This window comes from Scardinius erythrophthalmus (genome assembly GCF_964197995.2).
Source record: "Scardinius erythrophthalmus genome assembly, chromosome: 15".
Classification (NCBI taxonomy): domain Eukaryota; kingdom Metazoa; phylum Chordata; class Actinopteri; order Cypriniformes; family Leuciscidae; genus Scardinius; species Scardinius erythrophthalmus.
In genome coordinates, this window is record NC_138235.1 from 7,489,342 (window position 1) to 7,506,222 (window position 16,881).

Genomic DNA, 16,881 nt, shown 5'->3' on the forward strand with positions numbered 1-16,881 from the left:
TCATTTCTCGTTTGCATATAATCTACTTATTTTATTACAAATAACTGTACAAACATGGTACAAAAATGAGAGGTTTCAGTTGCAGTGCTTTTCAAGTATTAACACCATGGCACATAATAAACAGTATGTGATTTTTCTACATCAAAACAATTAACGGTAACACTTTACTATAAGGTTTATTAGTTAACATTAATTTAATGTATTAACTAACAGCAGTACATCTGTTACTGTATTTGTTAATCTGTTAATGTTAGTTAATAAAAAATAAAGCTGTTCATTTTTAAAATATTGTTAACATTAGTATTTACTAATACTTAATTCACAGTGCATTAACTAAAGTATAAGTAAATGTTGAAATTAACATTAACAAAGAATAATAAATGCTGTATAAGTGCAGTTAATTATTAGTTCATGCTAACAATTGTAGTTAACCAATGTTAACTAATGAACCTTATTGTAAAGTGTTACCCAATTAACCATTGCATTGCATTAATCCAGATGCATTTTTCAGCGCTTACAAATGGGAACAATGGATCATGTATTGTTAATCTGAACTAAGAGGCGAGGAACAAACAAAGACTTTAATACTGACTCTCCCATGACCCTGTTCTTCAGTCCTGTGCCAAGCTTCACCGGTTACTGAGAAACTGATGTGTGGAGCTTTTCTTTGATGATGGACAGAGATGTAAATGAACTCTCTTTGCAGTGAAGGTGTTCAGTTAGGTATTGTTACCTGTGTTACACCTCAAACTCGTTCAAGGCGGCCGACCTCAAATCATGCAGAACAAGCTTCAAGACGCTCTTCCCACCATCTGTGCTTTTCATCTGAAGAAAGCAAAAAGTGAATCAAAGTGTGCATGTAAGCATTTAGACACATCTTTAGAATGAGACACAGTACCTGTGTGAAAGCTTTTGCTGCTCGCTCCAGAAAAGCGCTCTCGACTTCCTCGGGTATTGTAAATAAATGAGCGAAACAGTCCAGAATACACCTCACTGTTTCTCTGGAAGCCTGAAGTTGGTAATAAGAATGGATTCCGATTAGTTCTATGAAATTAGTTCCATTTAGAATCATGCATGGAATGCCTCTTGTGATCTCACCCTATCCAGGCAGTTGAGGATAGTCGTGGGGTCCTGGCTGGTCTCGTGTAGAGCGTGAACATCGTGAGCTGAGATGATCGGCTCTTTGAGCTGCTCCAACCAGGACCACAAGATTCCAGACAGAATAAATGGGTCTTTTTCCAAACACAGTCGCTCCCACGCTCCCTGCCGATTGAGGTCGGCCTGCAGAAAAGAACGAACACATGTACTAACCTTGCATTCAGAAAACGAAGGTCATATTTTCTATATGACGTGAATAGATTGTTGATTAGCTAGATAAGACAATAAATAGGTCCTGGATGCAGAGCTGACTTTATCATTTGAGAATTTAAGAATTTGCTGACTTTCTATCAGAGTTATTAATGGTTGCAGATAAAGTCATAATTGTTGGTGATTTTAATATACATGTAGATAACGAAAAAGATGCATTGGGATTGGCATTTAAAGACATTCTTAACTCTACACGTGTCAGGACCTACTCACTGTCGTAATCATACTCTAGATCTAATATTATCACATGGAATAGATGTTGATGCCGTTGAAATTCTGCAGCTGAGCGATGACATCTCAGATCATTATCTAGTCTTGTGTAAACTTCATTTAGCCAAGGCTGCAAAGCCGACTCCGTGTTATAAATATGTGAGACCTATCACTTCTGCCACTAAAGATTGCTTTATTAATAACATTCCTGACCAGTTTCATCATCTCAGCATCCCAGATAGCTTAGAAGAACTCGATATTGCGACAGAAACTTTTAACTCTCTCTTTTTCAGGACTTTAGACACAGTTGCTCCTTTACGCTTAAAGGGACAGTTCACCCAAAAATGAAAATTCTGTCATCATTTACTCTCCCTCAAGTTGTTCCAAACCTGTATGACTTTCTTTCTTCTGCTGAACACAAAAGAAGATATTTTGAAGAAAGTCATTAACCAAACGACTGATGGACCCCATTGACTTCCATAGTAGGAAAATAAAATACTATGGATGTCAATGGGGACCAGCAACTGTTTAATTACCAACCTTCTTTAAAATGGGGACCAGCAACTGTTTAATTACCAACCTTCTTTAAAATATCTTCTTTTGTGTAAGAGAGCAGTCAGAAAAATGGAGCGCAACTGGAAGAAAACAAAACTAGAGGTATTTCGCATTTCATGGAAAGAGAGCTCGATTGCATACAGAGAGGCCTTAAAAGCTGCTAGATCTGCTTATTTTTCAACCCTATTAGAAGAAAATAAACGAAACCCTAGGTATTTATTTGAAACAGTGGCTAAACTAACGAAAAATAAAGCTTCAAGCCCAGAAGTTTCCAAGCAACACAGCAGTAATGACTTTATGAACTTCTTCACTTACAAGAATGATAATATCAGGGAGAAAATTATAATTATGCAACCGTCTACAACAGTATTGCATCATGCAGTGCATTTTAGTCTCCCTAAGAAAAAAATTCGATTCATTCATTGCTAAAGGAGAGGAAGAATTTACTAAACTCATTAAATCATCTAAATCGACATGTATGTTAGACCCTATACCGACTAAGCTACTGAAAGAAATGCTCCCAGATATCATAGATCCTCTTCTTAATATCATTAAGTCATCTTTGTCATAAGGATACATTCCAAAAACTTTTAAGCTGGCTATGATTAAACCGCTTGTTAAAAAAACTCAACTCGATCCTACAGAATTAGTCAATTACAGGCCGATCTCGAATCTACCTTTTCTGTCAAAGATACTAGAAAAGGCAGTATCTTCACAACTATGTTCCTTTTTAGAAAGAAATGATATCTGCGAGGATTTAGACCATACCATAGTACTACTGAGACAGCTCTCATTAGAGTCACAAATGATTTGCTCTTATCATCCGATCGTGGTTGTATCTCTCTTTTAGTGTTACTCGATCTTAGTGCTGCATGTGACACTATCGACCACAATATTCTTTTATATAGACTTGAAAATTATGTTGGCATTAGTGGAATTGCACTAGCATGGTTTAAATCATACTTATCTGACCATTATCAGTGTAGCAGTAAATGAAGGGATGTCTTATCGATCACAAGTTCAGTATGGCGTACCACAAGGCTCAGTACTAGGACCGTTGCTGTTCACTCTGTACATGCTACCCTTAGGAGATATCATTAGGAAGCATGGCATTAGTTTTCACTGTTATGCTAATGATACGCAGCTCTATATTTCTTCACACCCTGATGAAACTTACCAATTCACAAAATTAACCAAACCTAAGCCAAAACCTAGAATCAGATCAAGACCTAGACCACAAGAACAACATCTCCCATCAGAATATAAGTGATATTGTGGAGCAGTTCCCGAATTCATCCTGCTAAACACATGTCTGGAGGTATGTTTGTTCTGAAGTTTTAACCCACACCCTAGACTTTTAATCTTCTTAGTTCATCAGCACATGCACCCATACCTGCCAAGTGGCCACTTTCTGGATGTGTTTCTCCCCCCCGTCCTTATCGAGGTCCACGGCGAGGGACTGAGCCACCAGGAGGCGGCGGGACTCCAGAGACAGCTCGGACTGGACCTTGATCAAAGGCACCTCCGAATGATCTTTCTCATGAACATTTCCAGTCTCGTTGGGGGCAGAACTTTTCTTGCAGTCTTTCTTCCAGAAGGACAACATTCTGGCGATGCTTGTGAAGTTTTTTTCATCTGAAACGCCCACAGATTTGCTTCGCTGCAGGACGGACTGCCTCCTGCTTTTGAGCTGCTGAGATCCTTCGTTCTGGTCCATGAGTGTCTTCAGCTCCCAGATATTGCTGGTTGAGCTGTAGATGGGATTGTCCTTACAAGCGCCCAGAGAAGGAGGGATATAGCTCTGGGAAAGTCCCATCTGATTGCCGAAGGTCGATGAGTGTATGCTGGCTAAAAGACCCAGAGGGTTATCTGAGAGGTTGAGAGACGCCGCTAGCCTCCGCAGGTCAGAATCGCTGTAGCTGAGGCTCTTACGCACGTAGTAAAGAGGTTGTGAGTTGTCTCTGTTGGTTCTGGGAAGACCTGGAAGACGTGGGCAGATCATCGTCACCCCATTTCCCGGTATCTCTCTGTTTAACTGATAAATCAAGTTCTCATTAATCGGTTTCTCTTCGTCAGATGGATTGTCGGGAACTTCGACGATGTCCTCCTCGATGACCTGCCGGTTCACTGCGATGTCCAGGAGAAGTCTGCAGACGAGGGGAACTAGCTTTGGCATGAATCTCAGCTTCCGAGCCTCGTATCCGTGCAGGATGTGATTCTGCCGGATCAGATACTGTGGAAGAGTGACGGCCGGCGCTCCAGGCTCAGCTTTGGCGAACAGGTTTCTCAGGGGAACGAGGAACTGAGCGAACTGCCGCACGCACTGGAGCTGTCCTCTGGTCTGGATCGAGTTCGGTCTTTTGCCTCGGACTAACAGAATGGCTTGATCTGCTGTCATCTGTGTGGTGAACAACAAGAAACAGGCCAGCAACACACCTATGACAAAAATGTGTAAAAAGAGTTAGTCTCCAGCTAACGTACATATGTTGCAGTTTGTTTTAGTTTTTTTTTATTTTCTAAATAAACTTTCCCGCGGGAAAACACTCCCTCAGCCGTACTGAGTGGCAAAAGAGCTGCTGCGTGACTGAATTGAATGGGGAAACTCAATTCCTTATAGCGTTCCTTACATTTACCAAAGATTCAGTGATCCGTGGATATTGACATGCAGCCAGGAATCGTGTTTCCTGACATTTATATATGCCTGATTTCGACATCGGGGAAATACATACAACAAAGTTGCCTGTGAACGCTTTATATAAATAGGTTTAAATCCGGGTGATCATCAGTGTTATCTATATCAACATATTGACCAGCCCAAAAACTTTTATTTTGTTCAAAACTTTTTTTTTTTTTTTGTCAGTGTTTATTTAAAAACATCCAATTATGCAGAATATACAATGGTAAATATTAAATATATGTATGCATGTGACGTCACTGTTGAAATCAGGCTCATATAAATGCCAGGAAACACGATTTCTGGCTGCATGTCAATATCCATGGATCACTGGATCTTTGGTAAGTTGTAAGGAACACTATATCGAGTCCAACCTTTAGTTTAAACTGATAATCTTTCGTTTTACTTGTGTTTTCGAAGTTTGCCCTATTAAATCCAGTCATGCCTTCTACCTCTCAGTCTGGCTGAGAGAGTGTGTTCCTGCGGGACAGTGACGTCAATGCATTCCCTCTATTGTAACTAAAACACGACATGCAGTTAAAGTATTTGTATTACCAAAAAAATATCCACAAGGCATTTAAAAACATTTTTTTATTTAAGATGTTCTTGTTACAGTGTAATTGTACATTTAAGTACCAAGTAATATTTATTAACTAAATGTACTTACTGTAACCTGAGGTTAAGTGTCTTTCTCGAGGACACTGATAGCTTATGACTGCCAGCAAACGATCAGCACTTAAGCCTATAAGCCACATCAACCTAAAAAAGATGCCACCACTGCTCCACTTTTATCTAAATATACCGTAAACATACACAACAGAACTATACCTGTTCTGCCAAGTCCCGCGTGACAGTGAACAGCGATTTTGCCTTCTTGAATGGCGAAAGACATGACTTTCACCATATCCAGGATTGATGTGAGAGACGATACTCCATAGTCATTCCATCTAAAGTTGTAGAAATATACTAAAATAGAGCAACAAGAGCACCTTTATAATCTGAAGACAAAAGAACAACCACAGCTACTATGGTATTACTTAATTATGTTAAGAAGATTTGTACTTTATTGACTTTCTCATTTGCAAACCAGAAACTATAGAAATAATCATGTAATTGGCATATAAAAAAAAGATTATATATATATATATATATATATATATATACACTCACCTAAAGGATTATTAGGAACACCATACTAATACTGTGTTTGACCCCCTTTCGCCTTCAGAACTGCCTTAATTCTACGTGGCATTGATTCAACAAGGTGCTGAAAGCATTCTTTAGAAATGTTGGCCCATATTGATAGGATAGCATCTTGCAGTTGATGGAGATTTGTGGGATGCACATCCAGGGCACGAAGCTCCCGTTCCACCATATCCCAAAGATGCTCTATTGGGTTGAGATCTGGTGACTGTGGGGGCCATTTTAGTACAGTGAACTCATTGTCATGTTCAAGAAACCAATTTGAAATGATTCGAGCTTTGTGACATGGTGCATTATCCTGCTGGAAGTAGCCATCAGAGGATGGGTACATGGTGGTCATAAAGGGATGGACATGGTCAGAAACAATGCTCAGGTAGGCCGTGGCATTTAAACGATGCCCAATTGGCACTAAGGGGCCTAAAGTATGCCAAGAAAACATCCCCCACACCATTACACCACCACCACCAGCCTGCACAGTGGTAACAAGGCATGATGGATCCATGTTCTCATTCTGTTTACGCCAAATGAATGTCTCAACTGAAATCGAGACTCATCAGACCAGGCAACATATTTCCAGTCTTCAACTGTCCAATTTTGGTGAGCTTGTGTAAATTGTAGCCTCTTTTTCCTATTTGTAGTGGAGATGAGTGGTACCCGGTGGGGTCTTCTGCTGTTGTAGCCCATCCGCCTCAAGGTTGTGCGTGTTGTGGCTTCACAAATGCTTTGCTGCATACCTCGGTTGTAACGAGTGGTTATTTCAGTCAAAGTTGCTCTTCTATCAGCTTGAATCAGTCGGCCCATTCTCCTCTGACCTCTAGCATCAACAAGGCATTTTCGCCCACAGGACTGACGCATACTGGATGTTTTTCCCTTTTCACACCATTCTTTGTAAACCATAGAAATGGTTGTGCGTGAAAATCCCAGTAACTGAGCATATTGTGAAATACTCCGGCCCGTCTGGCACCAACAACCCAGCCACACTCAAAATTGCTTAAATCACCTTTCTTTCCCATTCTGACATTCAGTTTGGAGTTCAGGAGACTGTCTTGACCAGGACCACACCCCTAAATACATTGAAGCAACTGCCATGTGATTGGTTGATTAGATAATTGCATTAATGAGAAATTGAACAGGTGTTCCTAATAATCCTTTAGGTGAGTGTATATATATATACACATACATAAAACAACACAGTTAACCAATAAATGGTAACAATATAAATAATAAGTAAATAAATAAATAAATAGAACAGTTTGAAAAAACAAAAAAACAAACAAAACGAAACACACACCAAAGTGGACAGGGGTGTTGCAAGCACCATAAGTTCCCACTAAGCTAAATTATATTTACCATGACCATTTTTTATTATCTGATTTATTATCAAAATAAACATCAATCCTCCCACGCAAACTATAGGAGAGTTTTTCAAGGGCTGTGACCTGCCCTAAATCTGAAAGCCACTCAAAAATCGGAGGCCTTCCAGAAGATTTCCAGTTTTTACAATCACACGTCTGTCCAACATGATGCAGCTCTGTATCCACTGTGATTCATTTTTTAACATGACTTAAAGGCAGAGGGTCACCAAGAATGTATAAACTAGGACAGAAATCATACTGGGTCTGTGATATCTTTAAAATATAGTTGTGTAACTCTCTCCAGAAATACTGGACTTCTGAGCATTGCCATAAGACATGAAATAGGTTGCCTTCCTCTCTCTGGCATCGCCAACATTCAGGATTATCCTTAAAACCTTCTGGGTGTCCAGTAGAATCTGTGTAAAATTTTAAATTGTATGAGACGTGTTCTAATATCTCTAGACATCAATTTTAAATTACCAGTGATCCTCCCCCATTCCTCATCATCAAATGAGCATCCCAAATCTTTTTCCCCAAATTATCTTAACCGCAGAACTAATATTTTGGGGCCCATCTGACTAATGAGTAAGGAATTATATTTAGATGCTTCGTGACCAGTACCCATAATATTCATTTCAAATTGGTTTCTTGAACATGACAATGAGTTCACTGTACTAAAATGGCCCCCACAGTCACCAGATCTCAACCCAATAGAGCATCTTTGGGATATGGTGGAACGGGAGCTTCGTGCCCTGGATGTGCATCCCACAAATCTCCATCAACTGCAAGATGCTATCCTATCAATATGGGCCAACATTTCTAAAGAATTGATCATTAGACAAGATGAATTCTTGTTTAAGTCTCCAAGATATCAATGCATCATCCTAAGAAAGATCTTCCAGAATATTTATATTTTTATCTACCCATTCCTTCCAAAACACAGGTGTTCCACCTATTAACAACTTAGCAGACGAAGGGCTTAAAAAAGGGTCAACCCCTAAAATACGAGAGGTCTTCTTCCAGACTGTTTGTAGATGGGAAATAATTGGATGATTGTGCACTGGTAGTTTTGTTTTCAACAAGGATTCAGATGGTAAATGTGGAAAAACAGATGTTAAGAAGATTCTTTATATCTTTGTCACATCACACAGGAAAGCGCACATTTGGCAGAATGAACTGTTACTCACTGCCAGCCTCCATGAAGGTCTCGGGTCGGTAAGTAAAGCCACTCTCAGGATCGAGCGGGTTTCCACAGCTGGCATGTTCACCAGGGCATTGGAGGTTAATGATGGTCTTCAAACCACAGCTTAACACGACAAAACGTTAAATTATAAGTGTGTACCAAGTTTTCTGAAGGCACTTTAAGTTAAGATTAAGTCGGCTTTACCTCAAAAACTGGTCTATTATGTCGAATTTTTCAATAATTTCAGTGGAAGGGCGGGCCATGGCCAGCAGATTATCAGTAATCCTAGAAAAAGAGACAGAGGAACCGTAAATTAATCTATTAAAACAGGTTATTATCGTATCAAAAAAGTTTAATCTTGAAGCTGAACTTTTTGGTATGTACACTATATTGCCAAAAGTTTTTGGACGTCTGCCTTTACATGCACATGAACTTTAATGACATCCCATTCCTAATCCGTAGGGTTTAATGTGGAGTTGGCCCACCATTTGCAGCTATAACAGCTTAAACTCTTCTGGGAAGGGTTTCTACAAGGTTTATGGACCGACGCTTTACACCACTGCATCCCACGCTTTACTCCACTGCATCCCACGCTTTACACCACTGCATCGCACGCTTTACACCACTGCATCTGACGCTTTACACCACTGCCTCCCACGCTTTACTCCACTGCATCGCACGCTTCACACCACTGCATCTCACGCTTTACACCACTGCATCTCACGCTTTACACCACTGCATCCCACGCTTTACACCACTGCATCCCACGCTTTACACCACTGCATCTCACGCTTTACACCACTGCATCTCACGCTTTACACCACTGCATCCCACGCTTTACACCACTGCATCCCACGCTTTACTCCACTGCATCCCACGCTTTACACCACTGCATCTCACGCTTTACACCACTGCATCGCACGCTTTACACCACTGCATCGCACGCTTTACACCACTGCATCTCACGCTTCACACCACTGCATCTCACGCTTCACACCACTGCATCTCACGCTTCACACCACTGCATCTCACGCTTCACACCACTGCATCTCACGCTTCACACCACTGCATCTGACGCTTTACACCACTGCCTCCCACGCTTTACTCCACTGCATCGCACGCTTTACACCACTGCATCTCACGCTTTACACCACTGCATCTCACGCTTTACACCACTGCATCCCACGCTTTACACCACTGCATCCCACGCTTTACTCCACTGCATCCCACGCTTTACACCACTGCATCTCACGCTTTACACCACTGCATCTCACGCTTTACTCCACTGCATCTCACGCTTTACTCCACTGCATCTCACGCTTTACACCACTGCATCTCACGCTTCACACCACTGCATCTCACGCTTCACACCACTGCATCTCACGCTTCACACCACTGCATCTCACGCTTCACACCACTGCATCTCACGCTTCACACCACTGCATCTCACGCTTCACACCACTGCATCTCACGCTTTACACCACTGCCTCTGACGCTTTACTCCACTGCATCCCACGCTTTACTCCACTGCATCGCACGCTTCACACCACTGCATCGCACGCTTTACACCACTGCATCTCACGCTTCACACCACTGCATCTCACGCTTCACACCACTGCATCTCACGCTTCACACCACTGCATCTCACGCTTCACACCACTGCATCTCACGCTTCACACCACTGCAACCCACGCTTTACACCCCTGCATCCCACGCTTTACACCACTGCCTCCCACGCTAACACCACTGCATCTCATGCTTTACACCACTGCATCCCACGCTTTACACCACTGCATCCCACGCTTTACACCACTGCATCTCACGCTTTACACCACTGCCTCTGACGCTTTACACCACTGCATCCCACGCTTTACTCCACTGCATCCCACGCTTTACTCCACTGCATCCCACGCTTTACTCCACTGCATCCCACGCATTACACCACTGCATCGCACGCTTTACACCACTGCATCGCACGCTTTACACCACTGCATCGCACGCTTTACACCACTGCATCCCACGCTTTACACCACTGCATCCCACGCTTTACTCCACTGCATCCCACGCATTACACCACTGCATCGCACGCTTTACACCACTGCATCCCACGCATTACACCACTGCATCCCACGCTTTACACCACTGCATCGCACGCTTTACACCACTGCATCTCACGCTTTACACCACTGCATCTCACGCTTCACACCACTGCATCTCACGCTTTACACCACTGCATCTCACGCTTCACACCACTGCATCTCACGCTTTACACCACTGCATCCCACGCTTTACACCACTGCATCCCACGCTTTACTCCACTGCATCCCACGCATTACACCACTGCATCCCACGCTTTACACCACTGCATCGCACGCTTTACACCACTGCATCTCACGCTTTACACCACTGCATCTCACGCTTCACACCACTGCATCTCACGCTTCACACCACTGCATCTCACGCTTCACACCACTGCATCTCACGCTTTACACCACTGCCTCTGACGCTTTACACCACTGCCTCCCACGCTTTACACCACTGCATCCCACGCTTTACACCACTACATCCCACGCTTTACATCACTGCATCCCACGCTTTACACCACTGCCTCCCACGCTAACACCACTGCATCCCACACTTTACACCACTGCATCTCACGCTTTACACCACTGCATCTCACGCTTTACACCACTGCCTCTGACGCTTTACACCACTGCATCGCACGCTTTACACCACTGCATCTCACGCTTTACACCACTGCCTCTGACGCTTTACACCACTGCCTCTGACGCTTTACACCACTGCCTCTGACGCTTTACACCACTGCATCCCACGCTTTACACCACTACATCCCACGCTTTACACCACTGCATCCCACGCTTTACACCACTGCATCCCACGCTTTACACCACTGCATCCCACGCTTTCACCACTGCATCCCACGCTTTACACCACTGCATCCCACGCTTTACACCACTGCATCCCACGCTTTACACCACTGCATCCCACGCTTTACACCACTGCATCCCACGCTTTACACCACTGCATCCCACGCTTTACACCACTGCATCCCACGCTTTACACCACTGCATCCCACGCTTTACACCACTGCATCCCACGCTTTACACCACTGCATCCCACGCTTTACACCACTGCATCCCACGCTTTACTCCACTGCATCCCACACATTACACCACTGCATCCCACGCTTTACACCACTGCATCTCACGCTTTACACCACTGCATCTCACGCTTTACACCACTGCATCCCACGCTTTACACCACTGCATCCCACGCTTTACACCACTGCATCCCACGCTTTACACCACTGCATCCCACGCTTTACACCACTGCATCTCACGCTTTACACCACTGCATCCCACGCTTTACATCACTGCATCCCACGCTTTACACCACTGCATCCCATGCTTTATTCAATTGTACGGACTGGGAGGTGCTTCGATTGTACTGACTGGGAGGTGTTTAAAGACTCTTGTGAACATATTGACAAACTGACTGATGTTGTATGTTCATATATAACTTTTTGTGAGGATATGATTGTGCCTACACGTAAATTTAAGGTTTTTTCCAAATACTAAACCATGGATGTCAAAATCAGTCAAAACAAGTTTGCAGAATAAGAAGCTAGCCTACAAGCAGGGGGAAGGCTTAGAGAGTGCAATAGCGAGGAAGGAGGTTAGAACGGAGATCCTTAAAGCTAAGAAAGCATACAAAGTTAAGTTGGAAAATAAATTGGCAGACAATAATTTAGGCTCAGCTTGGTCTGGTATGAAGAAAATTGTGGGATTACAGCATAATGTGAATAAGAGCACTGTGTGTATTGACGATTTTAGATCAAATGATAACCTTTCAAATGCTCTTAATAGGTTTTAATAGACTACATATGTGGGAGAATATTAAAGCACTGTGCAAAGCAATTAACTTCAATATTTTGTGATATTTTTAATTGGTCACTACAAGCACAACAGGTACCTAGCCTGTGGAAAAAGTCTATTATTACTCCTGTTCCCAAATGCAATAATCCTAAAGTATTAAATGATCTGAGACCAGTTGCCCTCACCTCCTTAGTAATGAAATCATTTGAGAAACTGGTGAAGTCTGAGATATTGAGTAAGACTGGACAAGCCCTCGATCCTATGCAATTTGCATATAGAGCGAATAGAAGTGTTGAGGATGCTTCACTTATGTTGTTAAACTTACTAAGCATCTGGAGGGGAAAAATACCCATGCAAGACTGTTGTTCATTGACTTCTCTTCCGCTTTTAATACTATACAACCCCACATCCTAGCCAGAAGACTGCTAGAGTATTACAAGTTGAACCACAATTTAGTTTGATGGTTAATGGACTTTTTAACTAACAGAATGCAGAGGGTAAAAGTGAATGGTAGCTTTTCAGATGTATTATGTTTATCCACTGGATCGCCTCAAGGCTGTGTTCTTTCACCATTACTATACATTTTGTACACCAATATGTGTCAAAGCTTGCATGAAAACAGGATATTTATTAAGTTTGCTGATGACACAGTGATAGTGAGCTTGCTACAGGGGGAAGAGTCTGGTCACGGTCCAGTTGTGAATGATTTTGTGACCTGGTGCGATGATTCTTATCTAAAGTTAAATATTATTAAAACGAAAGATATGATCATTGATTTTAGAACACACGCTGTTGATCAGGTCACTACGACTATCAAAGGAAAGGTTGTGGATCGTATGGAGAGTTATAAATATCTTGGTACAGTCATAGATTCAAAACTCATTTGAGTTGAATTGTGAAATGGTCTGTAAAAAGGGTCATCAACGTTTGAGTTGCCTTAGAAACTTGCTAAATTTAATATTGACAGACACATGCTGACTTTGTTTTATTTTGCTTTTATTGAATCTATTATGTCATTTTCCATTGTGGTGTGGAATGGAAGCCTGTCGGTGAAGAATAAGAACTCCTTAAACCAAGTTGTTAAATGGGCGAGTAGGATAATAGGAGTAAATCAACGGAATTTAGGAAATATTTATACAAATCAGCTGTACCGGAAAGCAAGTGCTGTCTTGAATGATCGGTTGCATCCCTTAAGGAATGATTTTAAGTTACTTCCTTCTGGTCGCCGGTTTGTGGCTTCGAGATGGAAGACTAGACGGTACAGGAATACTTTTGTTCCAGTGGCAATTGAAATTTTAAATAATATAAGTAAGAGAGATGTTTTAGCATTTAATAGTTAATTTGGATAGAGAATATGTGTGTGTCATGGTGCAGCCTGTCATGATGTTTTTATAAACCTGTAAATCTGTATGTGGAATGTTTTTTTTGTTTGTTTGTTTCGTATGTCTTCTATGTTTCTTTTTTTTTTTTGGATGACTGAATTCTTTTATCTGCAAAACAAATTTACCTGCGGGTATGAAATAAAGATACCTTACCTTACCTATACACCACTGCATCTCACACTTTACTCCACTGCATCTCACACTTTACACCACTGCATCCCACGCTTTACACCACTGCATCCCACGCTTTACACCACTGCATCCCACGCTTTACACCACTGCATCCCACGCTTTACACCACTGCATCCCACGCTTTACACCACAGCATCCCACGCTTTACACCACTGCATCCCACGCTTTACACCACTGCATCCCACGCTTTACACCACTGCATCCCACTCTTTGCATTGCACTTTGTGATGTAAGGCTAGGCTGCAGCTGCTCGGCCATGGAAACCCACTCCATGAAGCTCTACGCACTGTTCTTGAGCTAATCTGAAGGCCACACAAAGTTTGGAGGTCTGTAGCAATTGAGACTGCAGAAAGTTGGCGACTTCTGCGCACTGTGAGCCTCAGCATGCTCTGACCCCGCTCTGTGATTTTACATGGCCTACCACTTTGTGGCTGAGTTGCTGTTGTTCCCAATTGCTTCCACTGTTATAATAATACAACTAACAGTTGACAGTGGAATATTTAGTTGTGAGGAAATTTCATGAATGGACTTCTTGCACAGGTGGCAACCTATCACGGTACCACGCTTAAATTCACTGAGCTCCTGAGACCCATTCTTTCACAAATGTTTGTAGAAGCATCTGCATGCCTAGGTGCTTGATTTTATTCACCTGTGGCCATGGAAGTGATTGGAACACCTGAATTAAATGATTTGGAGGGGTGTCCCAATACTTTTGGCAATATAGTGTAAAATCAAATACAAGCAAGCCTTCATTTACAGGTTGACTTTTCTGAAATAAATAATCATTATTTTTGCAATTCTGTTTGGCATATAATAAAGAAAAAGAACATGATACTTTGACAGAGATCTCAGCACAACAAATAGAGAAGGTTAATTGTCAGACTTTTATATTTGAAGAAGTTTAAGTAAGCGTACCAGGACGAGTAGACTCCTCGTATGGCCTGCCGGTCCTCGCTCCAGTGGGACGGGTCCTCATACTTGCAGGCCTGTCCTCCACACCCTATGGAGCACTGCATGTGGCAGGGGATCACGTAACGCAGCGCCTCCCCAACCATTGTGTATCTGGCTCTGGGAACCCTGGAACCCGTCACTTCAAAAACACAATCATAATTCAGTCTAATCGATTTCAATCTCGTCTTAGGGAAAGACTGTCTGAAATAAATTTCTACTCAGGTGAGCAAAAGAAATTGGCCAACTGATGAGATTGGCTCAGTTCTGCCATATAGATGTGTAGTTGATGCAGATCCTGTTGCTTTACTGATTACAGCAAGAAATCAAAATGCTTTTAAAAAAAGGTCAGATGGTGGTTCTTGTAAAGTCAGACTCTAGAAGAACACAGTGTAACATCATTCTGATGGTTATTATTTGACTAATAATACAATATAATAACACATGTGGCTGTAACTTTTTGCCGTCGCTTACCAAAGTCCATGATACTCCCTCCTCCATGGCAATCTCTGTTCGGGCACAGGGAAAACGCATTAGCACTACAGCAAAGAGGTCATTCCAGAACAAAACAATTGGCAAAAAAAACACAAAGTCTCTCCAAGGCTGAATTTATCAGATCGAAAATACAATAATTCTGCAATATGTTTTACCATTTAAAATCAGTTTTCTATTTGAATATTTGTAAAATACTATTTATTCCTGTGATGGAAATTATTACTCTTCAGTCTTCAGTGTCACATGATCCTTCAGAAATCAGTCTAATATGACGATTTTCTGCTCAAGAAACATTTCTGATTATTATCAATGTTGAAAACAGTTTATTTATTAGTTAAGTCTATTTTCACGATCTTTTGCATTGTGACAATCAGGGAAATTAAGCAGTTTCCCCCAGTTCTCATTAATGTAATGAGAAAACAATGATATATATTTTGGTCAACATGCTATTTTTTAATGTTGCGTTTAATTTTTGTTGATTTAAATAAAAAAAATGTTGCCATTACAATCATTTTTACTATAAAAAAAAAAAAATCAGGATGCAATAAATTTGGGATGGAAGTGTGCCACAAAAATAGTCACAATGCACAAAATCAGGTTTCATTCTTTATGCAAAATAGAAAGTTTGGGTTTAATTTTGGGATGAAATGTGAAATCCAAGGCTTTTCAAATCAGTGCTAAAACTGGTCATACAAAATGTATGTATAGCACTGTGCAAAAGTCTTAGGCTTGTTAATATGTTAAGTCAGTTATCTATATCTTTTGCTGTAGTGTGTCAGTAGGAAATATCAGTTTACATTTCCAAACATTCTTTTTGCCATTAATTGTAATAATCCAGTGAGATTTGTGTATGCACAAGGAGTCTGACAACAGCCGGTATGATCTGATCTCACCATCATCGAGTCCCTCTGTGATTACATGAAGAAACAGAAAAAACTGAGACAGACTAAATCCAGAAGAACTGCGGGAACGTGTCCGAGACGCTTGAAGAAACCTTCCTGCACAGACTTTTGCACAGTACTCTACATCTTTATAAATTCACACTGTACACAGTGAATTCACTGTTCAGTGACATTCAAGAAACTAAATCCTTTGCGAGCATCATGTGTATTTCTTCTAAAGAACGAGTTGTGTGAATTACTCACCCAAACACCGCTAGAGAAAATGAACTGTCTTTTCTCTTCGATCCATTGAGTCCACAGCTGATTTGATAACTTGATATTAAGAGTAAAAAGCAATTGTCACTTTATCATTTGTTTTGCCGTCCTTTAAGATGCACAATTTTCACTGTGCAAAACTCATGGATCCATCCAGATCCACTGAACATCCTGGTCATTTTCAAGAGGCGAGTGTTCGAGTGAAGATGAAGTTAATACTGCGGTCACATCAAGCCAAAGAGTGAATAGAGCAGCTATTTCAG

The 16,881-nt window shown here is 41.6% G+C and overlaps 1 protein-coding gene across 1 annotated transcript; it reads right to left on the reverse strand.

The window, feature by feature from the left end:
* Nucleotides 1–6: 6 nt before the first annotated feature.
* On the reverse strand, nucleotides 7–15,450 carry ptpdc1b (protein tyrosine phosphatase domain containing 1b; the record flags this gene model as incomplete). The annotated part of the gene is made up of 9 exons (XM_081386486.1): nucleotides 7–825; nucleotides 899–1,009; nucleotides 1,099–1,281; nucleotides 3,527–4,569; nucleotides 5,636–5,773; nucleotides 8,553–8,671; nucleotides 8,753–8,833; nucleotides 14,934–15,108; nucleotides 15,441–15,450. 9 exons carry the CDS (start codon nucleotides 15,448–15,450, stop codon nucleotides 739–741), a joined length of 1,947 nt encoding a protein of 648 aa, XP_081242612.1. The 3' UTR covers nucleotides 7–738.
* Between the last annotated feature and the right edge of the window lie 1,431 nt (nucleotides 15,451–16,881).